Source organism: Phycomyces blakesleeanus, assembly GCF_001638985.1.
Source record: "Phycomyces blakesleeanus NRRL 1555(-) unplaced genomic scaffold PHYBLscaffold_9, whole genome shotgun sequence".
Classification (NCBI taxonomy): Eukaryota; Fungi; Mucoromycota; class Mucoromycetes; order Mucorales; family Phycomycetaceae; genus Phycomyces; species Phycomyces blakesleeanus.
The window spans coordinates 516,521-533,452 of NW_017265142.1; the positions used below are offsets into that span (position 1 = coordinate 516,521).

Consider the following 16,932-nt stretch of genomic DNA (forward strand, 5'->3'; position numbering starts at 1 on the left):
GACGGTCTACTGCCACGATAGAATCTGCCTCAGAAAGGTGAGTTGCTATCAAGATTCTGTTTGTACTGATTAACTGATTTTTTTTATTAAAGACAAAAGAAGGAAGTGCCAAAGTCAACGCCCAAAACAGAAGATAATCCAATCGAGTTTGAGATCAAAGATGAAGATGAAAAGCAAAAAGAAGAAGATAGACTGATCGAAGAACGCCGGAAACGTCGACAGGCTATTTTAAACCGCCACAAATCCCAACCTGTAGTCGTAGCTGCGCCTCCTATTTCAACAATCCCTCCCCCATCACAAAGCAGTAAGTGTTATTATTATTTATCCAATTAACTACGGCATTACCACTTAATAATAATATGTTGTATCAAGGTGTTGATCAGGATACATTATCTCCTCTTACTTTGGTAAAGAATGAGACGGTTGCAACGGTAGGAATCACTGCCACGTCGACACTTCAGCATGAAGATAATGGGTCGAGCAACGAGAAGGTGGAAGTTAAAGCAGGTGATGACTCACCCACTACTGTCTCTGCAGTAGATTATGATCCTTCAGGGGATCGCATTGCAGATGATCGCCGTCGTAATGGTGAAGTGAACGAGTCCATGGACGATATGCTTAAAAGCAAAGACCACCAGGAGTTTGTAGCAGATGGTGTTGACAGTCATGCAGATATGCTGGCTTCAGACTACTCTGAAAAGCTTAGAAACTCAGAACCACCAAAGAAAGCTCCCACAGAAATTGATATGTTTGCAGATGATTTGGATATGTTTGCTCATGATGAGATTACAACAGCTCCAGATAATACCATAAGCCAAGCAGCAGCAGCAAGTAATCCGAGTCTATTAGATAATTGGGACGATCCTGAAGGGTATTATAGTAAGTAGAAATAAAACAAAAGAAATACTCGGCGTTTTATTTTGATGTGACAAACTGCATATGTTAAATACTCCCCGTGGCTGCGTAGGTGTCAGAATTGGCGAGCGCTTGGACCAACGTTATCAGACCTTGTCGAATCTGGGCCGTGGTGTGTTTAGTTCAGTAGTAAAAGCAAAAGATACCGAAACAAACGAAGAGGTTGCCATCAAGATGATTCGTAATAATGAGACTATGTAAGTTAATAATTCTGGGCATATTAAACAAGTCATCGTATATATTCTTTTAAAGAATGCAATACTTAACTGTTTTATCTTCTTCTTTTTCAAATTTTAGGTACAAATCTGGAATGAGAGAACTCAACTTTTTAAAGAAGCTGATGGAGGCTGATCCAGATAACAAGAAGCATATAATTAGGTTCCAAAGACATTTTGAGCACCGTAATCACCTGTGTTTAGTATTTGAAAGTCTCAGGTAAGATTTTCCTTTTCTCTCTTGTAGAGTTTATTATATAAAGCTATCAAAAGGCTGATATTTGTACCAATACTATGTAGCATGAATCTTCGCGACGTGCTAAAGAAGTATGGAAAAGATGTTGGTATTAGTATCAAGGCTGTTCGAGTGTATGCCCAGCAGTTGTTCTTGAGCTTGTCATTGCTTAGAAAATGCAATATCTTGCACGCAGATATCAAACCTGATAATGTGCTTGTATCTGAATCTAAAAACACCTTAAAACTTTGTGATCTTGGATCAGCTTCAGATGCGAGTGACAATGAAATTACGCCTTACCTTGTCTCTAGATTCTATCGAGCTCCAGAAATCGGTAGGTGAAGCAAGAAAGATAAAAAGGGATGTCTACAAGATAGTCTGTTGATGACTAACGCATACATACATCTTAAATTGTACATGCTTACAGTTCTTGGTCTGACCTACGACTACGCAATTGATGTGTGGTCTGCAGCATGTACTCTGTACGAACTATTTACAGGAAAAATCCTGTTTCCTGGAAGAAGCAATAACCAAATGCTAAAATATATGATGGAACTCAAAGGCAGATTTCCTAACAAGATGTTAAGAAAAGGTCAATTTGCAGCTCACCATTTCGACAGTGACTTTAACTTTATGGCGGTTGAGTGTGATCGTCTCACAAAGAAGGTAAAGGGGGACCCCTCTTTTATTATTATTATTATTATTATTATTATTATTATTATTATTATTTCTTTCTTTGTGTTTTTTGTGTATAATCATGTATACCAATCTATGTTGTCTGGAGTAGGAGGTTATCAAGAAGATGTCCTTTGTCAAACCAACGCGTGACATCAAGAGTCGGGTTATGGCAGCTTCTTCTGCGGGAGTAACAGAGGATGAAGGACGCCTATTATTGGCATTTATTGATTTTTTAGAAAAATGCTTGGCTCTCAGTCCAGATAAGCGAATGACACCCAAGGAGGCTCTCGTCCATCCTTTTATTACCGGCAAGGTTTAAAAAAAGTCAAGACAAGACAAGAAAACTTTGATAAAAATATTCCTTGTGTCTTCTTTGTTTAAAAGGGGAGGCAGAGCAATCTATGTACAGGGCCGTGGGCTGCATGCAGAACTGTAAGAAACAAACAACCAAATTAAATCTGTCCTCATTGAGGGACGTCTTATATTCATTCAGTGGCGCTTTGTTATTTATTGCATGAGTGTTGGAACCTAAATATATGTTTATATACGTATATGTGTGTGCATAGAATATAGAAAGACAAAGGACAAATGGATTAAAACAAAATAGCATCAGTCTATTCTTCTTCAATTGTCGACAACCGAGGCCCAAGAGTATTTAACCAAGTTTGATTGGAGAGCGGACTGTGTCGAGATTGAGCATCGAGTAAAATCTTCAGGTTCTGGAATCGTGGACGTCCTGGAGATAGAAAGATAGTTGGAGAATAATGAAATTGATCGACAAGACGACTTGGTGGATAGATACTGACTGGTTTCGTAATCGGATGATGAGATGGCATGGGATGACTAGTTATTTCGTCTGTTCGTGCCATTTTTGATGTATCTTCTTCTAATAATGTCGGTAAGCGTGCTACCCATGCCTTTATCGACAATACTTGAAAAGGGTCTCGCGATAACCGCTTGTTCGAGAATATTAAGACACTGGACCGAGACTGCGGTCGCTTTGCTCCTGAGTATGAGTATCGTGGATGAAGGTCTTGAGTTGGGCTAAGAAAGCCAATAGGTCGAGGATAAATTTCGGTTGCAAGAAGAGTAGCTACAGCGGTTTGTGATGAAATCCGTTCAAACGTCATTTAATAATAATAATGATAATAAGAGAAATAAGAAGAAGAAAGAAAGGGATAAGATTGGCTGGATAAAAGAAAATGTCCTTTAAGATTCTAGGCATGCTTAAATACAGAGATTAAATTGTGGTGAAATAGAGTTTGGCTTGTGCATAAATGGAATGTCACGAATTTAGAGTGCACAAAAATCTTATCAATAAAACAAAAATGTTTCTGTCAATATGAATTCCACAAAAGCCGGTTTAGATACTTTCTGACCCCCTCAAATATACCCTCTTTTATTTGTTCATTTCATTATCATTATTAAAATTAGCCTTGGTAAATTAATATAATCGTATAAGACATACATGAATTTGAGCCAAGTGGAATATAGTGCTTATCTATATATCTATATATCTATATATCTATTTGATTATTTGCCGTGCAAATATTTGTTCAATTCGCTCTTGGGGAAGGGGCTATATAATAAGACATACCATACCTTGGGAATCATTCCTCTGATAACGGTGATTCTAACATAATGGCCCGAATGATATATTTTCAACTTCTTTTCCATTTTCGTTTATCAACCATTTCACACACACACACACACATATATATATATATATATATATACAACTGAGCAAGTATATGACCTTGTCAGGTGAAGGTAATTTTGTAAATCCCATGAAATTTCATGCACATAGTATTTCAGCTTGAAAATAATGATCAACATAATAGAATATCGATTTTAAATTGACATCTATAAACATTAAATAAGCTAGCGCCTTGGAATTAAATGAGTGTTTAATTTTTCTGCTAGTTCTATATTATGTAAGTATCTACTTTTCTAAACACTCTGTCTATATATTTATTGTTTTTCATTATGATACACAAAGGCTTTCATTGTGGGGACTATAATGGTCAGCACACTAAAGTAATTAGCTACAAAAAAACGCTTTGAAAAAAGTACAAATAGACTAAAATAAATGCAAATAAAGAAAGGAAGATGCGGTGGCAGTGGTGGTAGTGGTAGTGGTAGTGGTAGTGGTAGTGGTAGTGGTGGCGGTGGTCATTGTGGTACCAGATGTGTAGAATACTATAAGGAGAGGAAGTGAGAGGAGAGGAATAATATAAAAAATAGATGAATAAATAATTATATATATCTAAGGCTCTTCTTCCTCTTCCGCTTTGGAAGCCTGCTTAAATGCAGAGCCTTCTTCAATCTCCTTTGCATGACGCAGTTCTTCCAAATTTTTGTGCTTCTCATTGACAGGAGATGACTGACGGGCCGATATAAAGCTTTCTTCTTCATCGTCGTCGTCGTCTCCAATTTCAAAAGGAGACAGAGGCATCTCGGGATCTACCAATTCGGACTGGATAGGTACGCTGGTGCGAGGACTACTGATGGGACTGCTACTGCTGCTACTGCTACTACTGCTGCCACTTCCACTTCCACTTCCACTGGCAACACTTCCACTGGCAAAACTTCCACAATTGATGGGGCTACGCGAGCCAGTAGATCCAGTAGGACTATTGAGACGAGGGCTACTAGGTGTACGAGGACTATTAGATCCACTACCAGATCCCCCTGAGATCACCACCCTTGGTCTAGGGGCAGGTATGACAGGATAGAGTTGATTGTAATTTCCAATAGCAGCCAGAAGACGATCGTTGAGTCCCAAGTATATACCTATCGCAGTATTAGCTCTTTCGATCATATTTCTATCTTGTTAAGGCTTTTCTTCTAATCCACAAGGCAAAAGTCAGCTTCTTACCGACAACAGCAGGATCTGCAATACGAGGAATCTTAAGGCTTACTGCATCTTGAGAAGCCTGGCATTGACGATAAAGTTGCTATATATATGTATGTGTGTTAAATCTATCCACAACTTTATTTTCATCTCTATCTAATCCATTTTTTTTTACAAGCGCACTTACAATTATAGTATTATTTGCGGGATTATTTTCTTTTGTAACTTCGCGGTTGTGTGATTCGGCAGAGAGCATTTCCTCGAAAACTGTGATTTGCCCAGTGGCATTGTCCAAAAGATCCTGATCAGGTGAGCGCTTAGGTGACTCTACAGGTTCAGCAGTACGAATGCTACTCTTGCTTGGTGACGATGAACGAGGACTGGCATTCTGAGTTACAGCTGCAAGACGTTCCTGAAGAGATAGTCGAGCTGTAGCTTGAGTAGTAGTGATAGATAATGCATTCTGCGAAGGGGTACGTCTAATAGCGCTGCGTTGTTGGTGTTGAGTATTGGGTGATGTGGTAGATTGGGCATTACGTGTGCAATATGCTGCAATATCGCTCTGGATCTTTGCCAAATCACGATCATTTGGCTAATTTAAGTGTATAAGAAAGGTATGTGCATAATTAGTTTGTGTAGAAGTTCGAATATTATAGCTTGCTAAGAATTAACTTACAGGAATGTTGACATCAAGGAATGTTAGAGTGTAGTTAATCTTGATAGCTGTAGAGAGAGATAGAAGACCAGCAATGTCGATACTTGGGTTCTTAGAAACATCGAGCCTATTGAGAGCGCTATTTTCGGGAAGACATTCTGCAAGTGCGATGGCAGCTAATAATAAATTCAAAGGCGTCAATGTGATTTGTTCAGCCTTCTTTTCGTCTTATATTTATATATTTATGTACCTTCCGATCCAAGTTCAGTAGCAGCTAGACTCAATTCTTTGAGAGATTGGTTGACATACAATGCTTGTCGAATAGCAACAACCTAAAAATAAAGGATATTAGTCTTTAATGTTAGCTTTTGATTTTATTTGCACACTCACACCATCTGTAGTTGGCTGGCCAAGAGAGTTGTAGGACAAGCTGAGAGTCTTAAGAGACTGGTTGTATTTCTACAAATGTACAAAGAATATGTAAGTCCCAAAATACCAATACCAAATATACACAAACTCTTACGAGGGCTTCTCCAATAAACATGCATCCTTTGGTGTCAATCTTGCAATCATTCATAGATAGAGACAAAAGACTCTTGTTACGTCTCAGGGCTTGAGCAATGTATTGAACTCCCTGTCTAAGCTCATTGGTGTCAATGGCAAGACTTTCGAGACCTCTCTGGTATAGACGATTGTCATCGTAGTCTCTCAGCATGACACCTACCCACATCGCACCCTGATAGTTGATACGATTATATCTCAGCGAAAGATGCCGCAAACATGTCGATTGGCGAATTCCAGCTGCTAAAGTTTCAAGCAATGGTAGCTTTAACCCACAGTTGTCCAATATCAAGCTTGAGAGCGAAGGTGAGGCAGATGTAGGAGTCCCAATTAATGCCTGAGCCAGATACCCAATCGCCTTTTTGTCGGGGATAGTTGATGTAAGGTTGAGTATTTGGAGCTTGGAGGCCTGCATATACACACATACAAAAGAGAAGTATGGATAAAGAGTATCAATAGCGGATTTATACACTTGCTTATTTATTTTTTGACCTTTTTTCTTGGTAATTTTTAGATCTTAGTAGCACTTACACCTTTGATATAAACTGCGACATATTTGAATCCAGTGGTCTTGATCTTCTTGTTGTCCATCAGGCTGAGCTCACAAAGTGTGTCTGTCAACAACAGACTATGTAAAAGTACTTTGATAGTCTACATGGCTAATCAGTAACGTAACTTTGCGATATGTATCTACATACGTCATCTTCTAGGTCACAGTTGTTGAGTATGAGTTCTTTTAAACCGAAATCTAAGCAAAGCACATCTGCCAATGGTTCTGCTGTGCGTCTAGTAATAGGTTGGTTGGAGAAATCGAGTCTAGTGAGACAAGTGCGGTGTTGGTTGGCCTAAAAACTCAAAATATGATTTTTTTTGTTTTTGTTTTTTAGAATATAAAAAAAATCATTTTCCTTATATATACATATAATGTACTCACAAGTAGTTGAGTTAAGAATCCAGGAAATAGCGGTTCTTCTTTACTCTTGCACGCCATGTCATAGAGGGCGTGAAGTGCTTGTGGTGTAGTACGTTGTCGGGTAGCTGGTTCAACAGACATCTTGGTTTTTTCGAATTGCTCGGAAATAGGATCCTCATTAGCCGACATGGTTTCTTTTGTGTCGCCTGAGGGAAAGGTTTGATACGGGTAGTACTCCGTCGTCAGATTTCTAACCGAGAAGCGGACTCGTTTGAGTTCTTTTGGAAGTAATTCTTCCTGAGTGTTGTCCACAGAAGTCTCGGGTGGTGGTGCTACTGGCTGTGCTGGAAGAAGTCTACGGAATCTCATGAGACCCGAGGATTTTTGCGGAGATGTAGGTTCAGATTCGGGGATCTGGCCATCAGTCGTGGGCGATGATGCGATTGCGAGTTTGGAATTCATTGATTGAAACCATGATGATCCCTGGTTGCCAAGACGGACTTGTTTAAGGATACTCTTGGCTGGTTTACAGCTTGGGTCATAAGCGAAGGGTGGGGTGGCATAAGATGTCATTTATTTGGTCTTTAAATTTTTAAAATTTGAAATTTAAAGAGTAAAAGAGAAAGGATAAAAGAAGCAGAGGCCAAAAAATAAAATAAAATATTTAAAATATTTTTTTTAAAAAAAAATCAAAGTAAACGGGAAACGGAGATGTAAAGGCACAAACACAGAGACACAGAAACACAGAAACAAGGCGACACACAAGAAAGAAAGAAATAAAGAAAAAAGATAAAGATAATGAGAGAAAAAAGTAGAGAGTAGACAGGTTAAATGATAGCTGTTCTTTAGTATTGGTTACAAGAGCGAAACTTTATTGTGCTTGAAAAGATATATATAAAAGACGGTTACACTTGAGTACAAAAGGTATTAATATTATTCACAGATTATTGTACAATTAAGCGAAGCAACATGGCTTAAGAGTTGACAGCCTTTTGGGCTTCACCAGACTTCTTTTCGGCCTTTGAGGTCACTTCACCAGTGGTGTTTCCGGTCAAAGCATTATAGGCACCAGTCACAGTTCCTTGGACCTGATCTGACAAGCCTTGGACAAATCCCGAGATATTGGCCGCTGTTTCCTGGACAACACCTTCGTTGTGCTGTGCTTGACCCTTGGCCTGGAGAGATTCATTACCAACCATGGTACCGACGGTATCCTTAGCATCACCAATGAGCTGGTCCTTCTTGGCATCGGTCTTTGAGGGGGCTGACATATTGATTTGATTTGGTTTGATTTGATTTGATTTGAGTATAGAGAGAGAGGTTGTTTGTTTGAGTAAAGTAGAGTAGAGTAAAGTAGAGTAGAGTAGAGTGGAGTAGTGTTTGAATGATGTTAAAATGAGTTGTCTATGGGTCTCCCTTTTTATACTTGTAAGTTGAAAATCTTCAAGCTTTCTGACTTCCTAATATGGACCTGACATCATCTCTACGAAATCTCTCCCTCATATTCTATTTTATCTGCCTATTCTTCCTCCTTTGGTCAATATAGGTACTTTTGGTAAAGAAGATCACCTTTAACAGCGGAGTAAGTTTAAGGTCTGGCCAATGAACCTAGTGAAATGACGTTATCTCTAGATGCTGTGCCCAATAATATTTTCGGGATCAATAATTTCCTAAATAGGACATGGTGGATTTATGTCATGACAGGGCAACCCAGATACTCTTTTATATATTAATCATTTACTCAGCAATAACAGGTACAGGTTGATACCTACATTGAAGGCTCAAGCATATGTCAAAATAATAGTAAGAAAAAAAAACAAGCAAAGGATTGGCTTCTGTTAATGAATCATAGTTTGATCGAATTTTTTCAGGTAACTAAGAATATTTCTCCTCTTCTTTTTCCTCTGTTCTTGTCTCACACCTGAATGTCAAATGTTTTGCTTATTACACCAAATCGGCTAATAGCATCAACGCTTGTCTACCTAAAGCAAAGTATTCTATTAATTACAGGTGGCTAACACTAATATGTGTGTGAATATATGTGTATAGTTTCATTTCGGTTAATAAATAGCCGAATTTACCTTTGAAATAAATGCTAAAATCCATGCATTGACCACTTGAGTAAATGGTCCACGGAGTCTAATATGATTTATGTGGTACCAAACATGAAAAGAAGAGGAGAAGAGGAGAAAACCGTAGTCACAGCAGAACATTCACCACTCAAACAAATATCCTAATGTCTCTCAAATAAACCACAATCGAATATTACAAAATAAAGGAATCTTTAGTACTACCTATTTTACATCAGCCAAATGAACGGATTATATATTGCTATATGTAATACTATTTTATCGAGAATATTCAATTCTAATAAACAAAAACAAAAACGTGGTTAATGTTGCAGGTTAATAACGTACGACCAACAACTGTCGTTGGAGTAACTTTGTTTGTGCTTATATCAATTATCCAGAACCCGGTCTTTTAGATATTCACATAGAGCGAACATTATATATAATAAGTAAAAGACCTTTTGTAAATTAAAGATATTTGAATCTGATTTATTTTATATGTACATACAATCCCTTTTCTTTTGTTAAGCCATGTCATTGTGTATATAATTCATTTATTAGTTTTATTATTATATTGCAAAAGTAACCCTGAGAATATCTTGTACGATCATTAAAATACTTTATCACCATAAATAATATAAATTGCTTGCTATTATAGAAACTGTGCAGCATAGATTCAGGGTGCTTTCTTTTCCCAGTCATTACATGATAATGTATAAACGTATCCTAATGGGCCCTAAGTAAATAAGGATTTATTTCCCATCTTTACATTCAATATCAAAATATAAATTATCTCTGCCTTGGTTTCTATACAAAATAGCCGGCTGTTCTACTCCACAAACTCAAATGAATAGCTCATAGATTGCCAACGTATCACTTAACCTCTCTTTTCTGATTTTTTTTCGCAAATAAGAACCAAGTAACAAAATAATAGTGATAATTATTATTGACATGAAACGCTCTTTTATTTATATATATATATATATATATATATGTGTGTGTGTGTGTGTGTGTGTGGGTTAACTTGGGTATGGAGTAGCGTTTGATAGCTCAAAATTGTCAATATAATATTCACCTACGTATTTACAGTATAATTTAACATAGCCATGAGGTATATCCGTTTCCCACAGATCCTTTGTCACTAATCCACGATAACTGCGCGTGACTTTTCGATCAATACCCCGGCTCTTGCTATTCGATTGGAATGCTTCAAAATATCTTAAAACAGATTCAACTTCTTTCTTTCCTAGAGTCCACACCACAGTTTCGGCTTTGGAACCTTTAAACTTCCCGCAAATATGGACCCACAATGGATGAGAATGAGGCACAGGATCATCTTTGGAAAGGCTAGCAGCAGTACTTTTGTCCGAATCATCATGTTGGACTATATCCTTATCTTGTTCAATCGTAACCAGGTTGACGAACCTATCTACATCATCGTTTTGATCCCTTTCGCCCAGATAATAGAAAGAAACCTCGTGCATCCTTAGCGTTTTGAGTTGAGTGTGTGGCATATTGAAATAGAAACAGCCGGTTTTGCTAGAAACAGAATCCTGGATTTCAACCTGTCTCAAAACCATGGTATTGAGCTGCCTGCAGCGGGAAGAGAGGTAGGTAAAGACGTTGGAGTGCATGACAGCTAATTCTATTTCGATTGTCTGTAAGCCATGTAATGGAGGGTATCTGGGAATTTTGGTAGTAATAGATATCTTCTCAACATCCATACTCAGGCTCAAAGTTTTCAAGGAGACCCAATTGTCCAATAGAATGTCTAGTTCAAGGTTGACACTGTACATCTTGAGTTTGACATGCACTAGATGAGAAAAGGAGTCGAAATATGTTGGAGTATGGAACAGGTGAGAGTCGGATATCTCGAGTTCTAGGGTCTCAATAGTTGTGGAGCAAGCTAGAATACATTTGTCGATAGTCTCCTGTGATTTCTCGAATGCATTGATGGGTTCACCAAGGCTAAATCTTAAATGCTTTGGTGAAACATCAAAGTGGCGGAGGGTTACCCAAAAGACGCTATGTACCCATTCTTTCATCTGCCTTTCATCTATGGCGAGCGTTTCCAGACGAGGGAAGAACTGGGCCAGAGTTGCAAATGCGGTAAGAGCTTCTTCTTGGGTCTCGAAAACCATGTCGTCCTCTTCTGAGATATCAGAGTATAAAGGGCTACCGGGGCTATAATCATAGGGGTCGTCATAGTAGGGACATTCGATGTTTTCATAGTATTCCAGCGTCGATTCTTCTTTTCTGTTTACTTTCCATCCAAAATTAGTGACCTCTGGATATTTTATTGCAGCATAGTATAGCCACCCGAGTGATAGCGTGTTATTGAAGAGATGAACTGTGATCAAGTTTGGTTCTGGAGAAAGACATCTGATTTTATCTAGATCTTCCGGATAAATAGCGCCAAATGGAACGTCCATATGGAAATAATATAACCGCGGCAGAAAACTGTGTAAGGTTTCCATGTCTCTCCAGGTCAAACGGTGATTTGGATTGCCATAGTCTTCTGTGATGATGAGTCGTTCGAGACCAGGCAAAACAGACAGCATCTTAAACATTGCTTTAGCTCGACTCTTCTTTGTCAAGCCGGGAAAGTGGATTTCGAGATGCTTTAATGATCCCCACAGTCCCCAGTTTCCAACTGTTCGTTGAGAGTATGTGCAAATATTGCCGTATTGTATACTCAGGCATCTCAGATTAGTGAAATAAGCCTGCATCCTACACAGTTCTGCATCGATCATGCCAAGATTTCGGGCCAAGAACAATGACCTTACACGATGACCGTTCTTTTCATATATATCTTGGTGAGCTGAAAGTGCATGGAAGAAATATTTGGCTTTTTCTTTGCAGTGGATGTTTATTGTATGCCACAGCGAGTTTTGAAAGGGTGCTGTCCATGTTTTACAGACTGTTGTGCACGAAAGTATGTCTTGGGTTGAAGTGAATGTAGCGACGATTGTCAGGATCTCGAATGGCAATTGTGATGCTGCCATGATGGAAGAAAAAGCAACGAGATCATTTCACTCTTACAACCACAAAAAAAGGAACTTTCTATAATTTTTGTACATGTTTTCATGGTTTCACCACGAATCTTATTTAAGACACAAACGAGTACACAAATCTATGAAAACAAGGGAGATTTTTATCTATCAGGACCGCACAAACCACCGTTTAATTTAATAATAATAATAATAATAATAATAATAGTATTAGTATTAGTATTTAGGAGAAATAGGCTCGTCAATTATTGACAGATCTTTGCTTACAAATAGTAAAGGGTAAATCAGGTTTCTTACTTACTTTCATGCTTTCATGCTTTCATGCTTTCATAATTTCCTTCTTTCTGTATACGTTCATATAAATATATATTGGCGTTTCTTAAAAAGAATAAAATCGGATAAAGTTGAAGAAAGCACAGCATACACTTGTGACCTCTCAAGATGTAGAACAGATAAAAGAAATAGCAAAAAAACTAGTGGTATCTCTTCTAATGAAACCAAAGGTTGATAGAAAATATGACATATACACAGAAATACTATACAAGGATGAGGTATATATACTCTTTATATCTACCAAAGTATATTACTATTACTATTACTATTACTATTACTATTACTATTACTATCACTATTATTATTACTATTTATTGGAAGTACAGAATATTGCTGTAGGACAAACATGACCAAAGCGTATCGTACACAAAAAGATCAGTACACCATCCAAAATATTGGTTTTTATTTTTATTTTATTTTTCTCAAAGGTACCAGAATATTATGGCCTACAAAATTTCTAAAAATCCAAGTCAAATAGATGTACGCTATTTTCACTAATGTTTCTCACACAAAATAATACTAGATTCTTAGACAGAAGAAAAAGTAAAAGGCAAGTCTGTGCAGAACTAATGGAAAGACCTAAGCATCTTTACTGCTTTTGACTTTGTCAATATTGGTCTTAATTGAGTGCAAATAAGACCAGTTTTTTTTAAAAGAAGAAGAGTTATAAATTCCAAGAACTCGAAACATCTGAAACATATTATCTAGAACTCTCTTAATACTTTTCTGTGGCTATTCTTTGTTAAGGTCTAAAGCTTTTTTTTTTGAATTACTGGGAAATTGAGTGCCTTTATTTCCCACAGAAAATGAGCAGTCACTTTTTTTTTTATAAAAAAAAAGAAATGATACAGGTTTTTCGGACCCAAACTGTATATTTTGCGTTCCATAAATATAAATAGGGAAAATAGGGGTGTTTTTGAAAAGTAACCCCTATAATCGCCTCTGAAAATACCCTTGAAATCACCCTTTTCTCCCCTGGTGTAAGATTATATATACATAGGGTTTTTTTTGTCCAGTTTGCCTTTACTAACTGGTCCTTTTCATTGCTACCCTTATATTTTAAAATTGTTTGATTAATTAAAACATCTTATTATAATTCAAAATATTTTACTGCGAAAAAAAAAGCAACAGCAAAAACTTAAGGCTCAAACCTTTTAGCAAATCTCGGTATTTAGAGACTTACAGATAAAGTAACAGCATGTGGTACATGGATATCCTCTATAAAAGTTATTCGATTGAACTATGAGATTATTATAAGCCTTGTAATTCATCCTAATCTGCTATATTATTCTTTAATAAATATTTGTGAGTAAATATAACAAAATCAATACATTGGCCATATCATACAAGATGTCTCTGGTTACCAGACCAGCTGAATTCATTAAGAGCAATGAACTTATCTCTCTGTAGATATCTCAAAAATTCACTTTCAACTAATATATATATAATGTTTCTTATAGTACAAATTAATGTATTATTAGTACCGTTATTGTATTGCTATATACTCAACCTTTGTGTCGTATTAAAACAAAACAAAAACAACTGTCTAAGATGGGGTACTGAGAATAAATGTGAGTTTGATTGCCACACATGAAAAAAAACCTCCAAAACTAAACTCCTTATTCTTGTTGTTGTATTGCTGTTTCTTGAAGCCAATATTATTTCTCATTTTTGTAATTATTGAATAATATACTAATATTTCATATATTGCGACTGATTGGAGATATTGATAAGAATATCATACCTGTCAACCTGTAATAATAATAACCTTTTATATAATGTTTTTAAAACACCTAGTAATATGTATTTTTTAAGCAAAAAAAAGCACGCATTTGCTGGTACGGAAGAGGTTTTATAGCCTGACTTACATAGTGTAAAATTGAAACTGATTATCTGAAAGACACTTTGTCCAAAAATATATATTATATATACATTTTCTGTGCAAAATGTGTAAATAATAAGTACTTTTTTTTTTAAAGAAAATTGTGAGGAGTATAGCCAACTATATAGAAACAGTGTGCCACCAAGCATTTTCTTGGCAGAGGACGCTGCCTGAGGCGACTGGTTTGGCTCACTTTGTATAATTTCTCTGCTGCTGCAATTTGCTCTTCTGAGGGTGACGTAGGTATTGTAGATTGGGTACCTTTCTCACTCTTTGAGTCGCGGATTCAGGTACGTTTTTTTTTGGTTGCTTCAAAAGCCTATAAATAGAGCTTCAATTTTTTGTTCTTTTTCCTCTTAATTTTCTCTTGTCCTCTTTCTTCCAATCGTACTTACTCTACACGCCTTTGCTTCCACAAACCCAATTATTTCTCTCTTGCACTATTTATGAAAAATAAATTTGTACTTTCATACTATCCTCTAATTATATACATTTAATCATTAAAGAAAAGAAAGAAAGAAAGAAAGAAAAAAGACAAAGAAAATTTCTTGATCTACTTGCTTTGTATCTGTAAAAAATTATATGAATTATATCTGTATTTTTTGATTCTGTTGGCACTCTACAAATAATACTAAACCCACATTCCCGTTAAGATTTTTTCAGCTTAGATATTATTATTATTTCTTATTTAACTATGTATAGCCCATCTATTGTACCTACCTCTCCTGAAGCCTGTCATGATGATGCTTTGTTCAATGGTCTGTGCAATAAACACTCTCGTTATGGCCACAAAAGACACGATGGTTTTTTGAATACTCCTCCCCATCAAGCACTGTCGGCCATTGTTCCAGACAGACTGTCAAAGGCACTCTTCGAAATTACCCCGACTGATATTCTGGCTAGGAAAGAGGTCGCTCTGTCTGGAGCTATTGGCTTCCGGTCAATATTTGGTACAGTCTGAAAAGAAAAAGCCTTTCTTATATATCCTTCAGAGAACTGACTCAATCTATAGGCATTAGTAATACTTCAACATATCCAACACATTTGATCTTGGATAGCAAAAGAAAGGCTACAATGGAACAAGGATCACATGACCTAGATGCAAATTTGCGCAGCCATGGCCAAATAAATGGATGTGGTGGAAATAGTGATCAGGACATGGAGAAAAGTAGAACACCCGTCCCTACTTATCCAGCACATTTAATACCAAGTCTATTGAGCAAGAAAGCTCCTTTGCCCACTATTAACTTTCTATCTGCAGAAAATTCATCAAATATTGTGTTTGAAGAGCTTCTGGAAGACTTTATCGTAAAGTCTACTATGTATGCCTGTCCAGAATACGACCCTACTGACAAGTGTGCACACAATTACATATCTACAAAGCCATCTATGGATACATCACAATCGAATAATGTTTCTGACTCTGCAACATTTCCTTCTGGCGGTGAATCATGCTGGCCAACACCATGCCTATCAGATGTATCCAGTGTCTTTGATATTTCCGAGCAGTCCCCTCTTATTCACACAAACAGCATTAACAACACCATCACTACAAATCACAATATCAGAGATTTTGATTTGTTTGGCCCCACTCACTTACCAAGCCCGAAAAAACCCAAGTATAAAAATTTGACCAGTCCATTTCAGGCGAAATCTTCCAGCTGTTTCATTTTGCCTGCAAGGACTACCAATAAAAGAAAGAGAATGCGAGATGCCTCGGTGGGCATTACATCCAAAAGGCACAGGTGCTCTTTGTGTAGTTATGAAGGGGCTCACACCGGAAATTTTAACAGACACATCCAAACACACTACATTATACGCAATAAGGTGGCATGCTCTCTTTGTGGCAGTCCTTATGCCAACAAATACAATCTTAGCAGACATGTCTGTAAGCAGTCTGTTATAAACAGCTACTAAATAGCCTTTTTTTGTATGACAAATTATGTCCCAGTATTATACATATCTACCCACATACATACATCAGTATATTTATCTGAAAATTATCCCCCCTCCCCTCATCTTATTTCACTCAAGTGTGTGGCACATCTAACATAGAACCACACAGCCCATTATTGTTTCACATTGTAAATTGTAAATCTAAATAAAGAAATATATATCCTAATACTTGCAAGTAATTGACGCTCGACAAGAAATTGGTATGATACAATGAAAAGGGAGAGAGATAACAATATTTTCTTAATTCGGTTCAATTAATCGCAGCAAGATTTTATTGGTAATCGGATAAAGTGTTCTTCAGGCTATAAAGAAGAGTAAAATCAAAATTTATCAATATTTAGTATTAGTGTATTTGCTTGTATAGATCTTTTTATAAGCTCTGATTTATTATAAGTCTTTGAGGGAGTAAGATGGGAAATGCCTTTTATTATTTGTTTGAGGATTATGTGGGCTATATGATGCCTTTGGATTCTTTGTATGATTGTGCTATAGGGTGGAAGACGAATCTGTGGAGTCAATTTCAAGCTCTGAATAATGAATGATCCGTTTTTTTAGCAGTGTTGAGGATCAAATACGGATGAAAAAGGTTATAATAAAAATTTAATAATAAGTGTTGATCGCAAATGATAAGTACTGTTCACCTAAAACCCAAAAC

The 16,932-nt window shown here is 36.9% G+C and overlaps 6 protein-coding genes across 6 annotated transcripts; 2 read left to right on the top strand and 4 right to left on the bottom strand.

Annotated features, from left to right (window-relative positions):
* Window positions 1-939: 939 nt before the first annotated feature.
* PRP4 (serine/threonine protein kinase Prp4) lies at window positions 940-2,530 on the top strand (the record flags this gene model as incomplete). Its single annotated transcript, XM_018440170.1, has 5 exons — window positions 940-1,112; window positions 1,213-1,350; window positions 1,431-1,699; window positions 1,793-2,031; window positions 2,153-2,530. The coding sequence occupies 5 exons, from the start codon at window positions 940-942 to the stop codon at window positions 2,360-2,362; spliced, it is 1,029 nt and encodes a 342-aa protein (XP_018292289.1). The 3' UTR covers window positions 2,363-2,530.
* A 127-nt stretch (window positions 2,531-2,657) lies between these two features.
* Window positions 2,658-3,173, bottom strand: PHYBLDRAFT_144698 (hypothetical protein; the record flags this gene model as incomplete). Its single annotated transcript, XM_018431270.1, has 1 exon — window positions 2,658-3,173. One exon carries the CDS (start codon window positions 3,171-3,173, stop codon window positions 2,658-2,660), a length of 516 nt encoding a protein of 171 aa, XP_018292290.1.
* A 648-nt stretch (window positions 3,174-3,821) lies between these two features.
* On the bottom strand, window positions 3,822-7,599 carry PHYBLDRAFT_181169 (hypothetical protein; the record flags this gene model as incomplete). The annotated part of the gene is made up of 10 exons (XM_018438428.1): window positions 3,822-4,836; window positions 4,922-5,000; window positions 5,085-5,489; window positions 5,574-5,728; window positions 5,803-5,884; window positions 5,943-6,011; window positions 6,076-6,522; window positions 6,645-6,764; window positions 6,812-6,958; window positions 7,048-7,599. The coding sequence occupies 10 exons, from the start codon at window positions 7,597-7,599 to the stop codon at window positions 4,310-4,312; spliced, it is 2,583 nt and encodes an 860-aa protein (XP_018292291.1). The 3' UTR covers window positions 3,822-4,309.
* Window positions 7,600-7,855: 256 nt separating this feature from the next.
* Window positions 7,856-8,400, bottom strand: PHYBLDRAFT_124492 (hypothetical protein). Its single transcript, XM_018428996.1, has one exon. The coding sequence runs from the start codon at window positions 8,295-8,297 to the stop codon at window positions 8,001-8,003; it is 297 nt and encodes a 98-aa protein (XP_018292292.1). The 5' UTR covers window positions 8,298-8,400; the 3' UTR covers window positions 7,856-8,000.
* Window positions 8,401-10,040: 1,640 nt separating this feature from the next.
* On the bottom strand, window positions 10,041-12,100 carry PHYBLDRAFT_181171 (hypothetical protein; the record flags this gene model as incomplete). Its single annotated transcript, XM_018438429.1, has 1 exon — window positions 10,041-12,100. One exon carries the CDS (start codon window positions 12,098-12,100, stop codon window positions 10,115-10,117), a length of 1,986 nt encoding a protein of 661 aa, XP_018292293.1. The 3' UTR covers window positions 10,041-10,114.
* A 2,915-nt stretch (window positions 12,101-15,015) lies between these two features.
* On the top strand, window positions 15,016-16,238 carry PHYBLDRAFT_144702 (C2H2-type zinc finger transcription factor; the record flags this gene model as incomplete). The annotated part of the gene is made up of 2 exons (XM_018431271.1): window positions 15,016-15,271; window positions 15,334-16,238. The coding sequence occupies 2 exons, from the start codon at window positions 15,016-15,018 to the stop codon at window positions 16,236-16,238; spliced, it is 1,161 nt and encodes a 386-aa protein (XP_018292294.1).
* Window positions 16,239-16,932: the final 694 nt, after the last annotated feature.

Coding starts and splice junctions, on each gene's coding strand:
- PHYBLDRAFT_124492 (XM_018428996.1), bottom strand. CDS start 8,297: ATGTCAGCCCCCTCAAAGACCGATGCCAAGAAGGACCAGCTCATTGGT.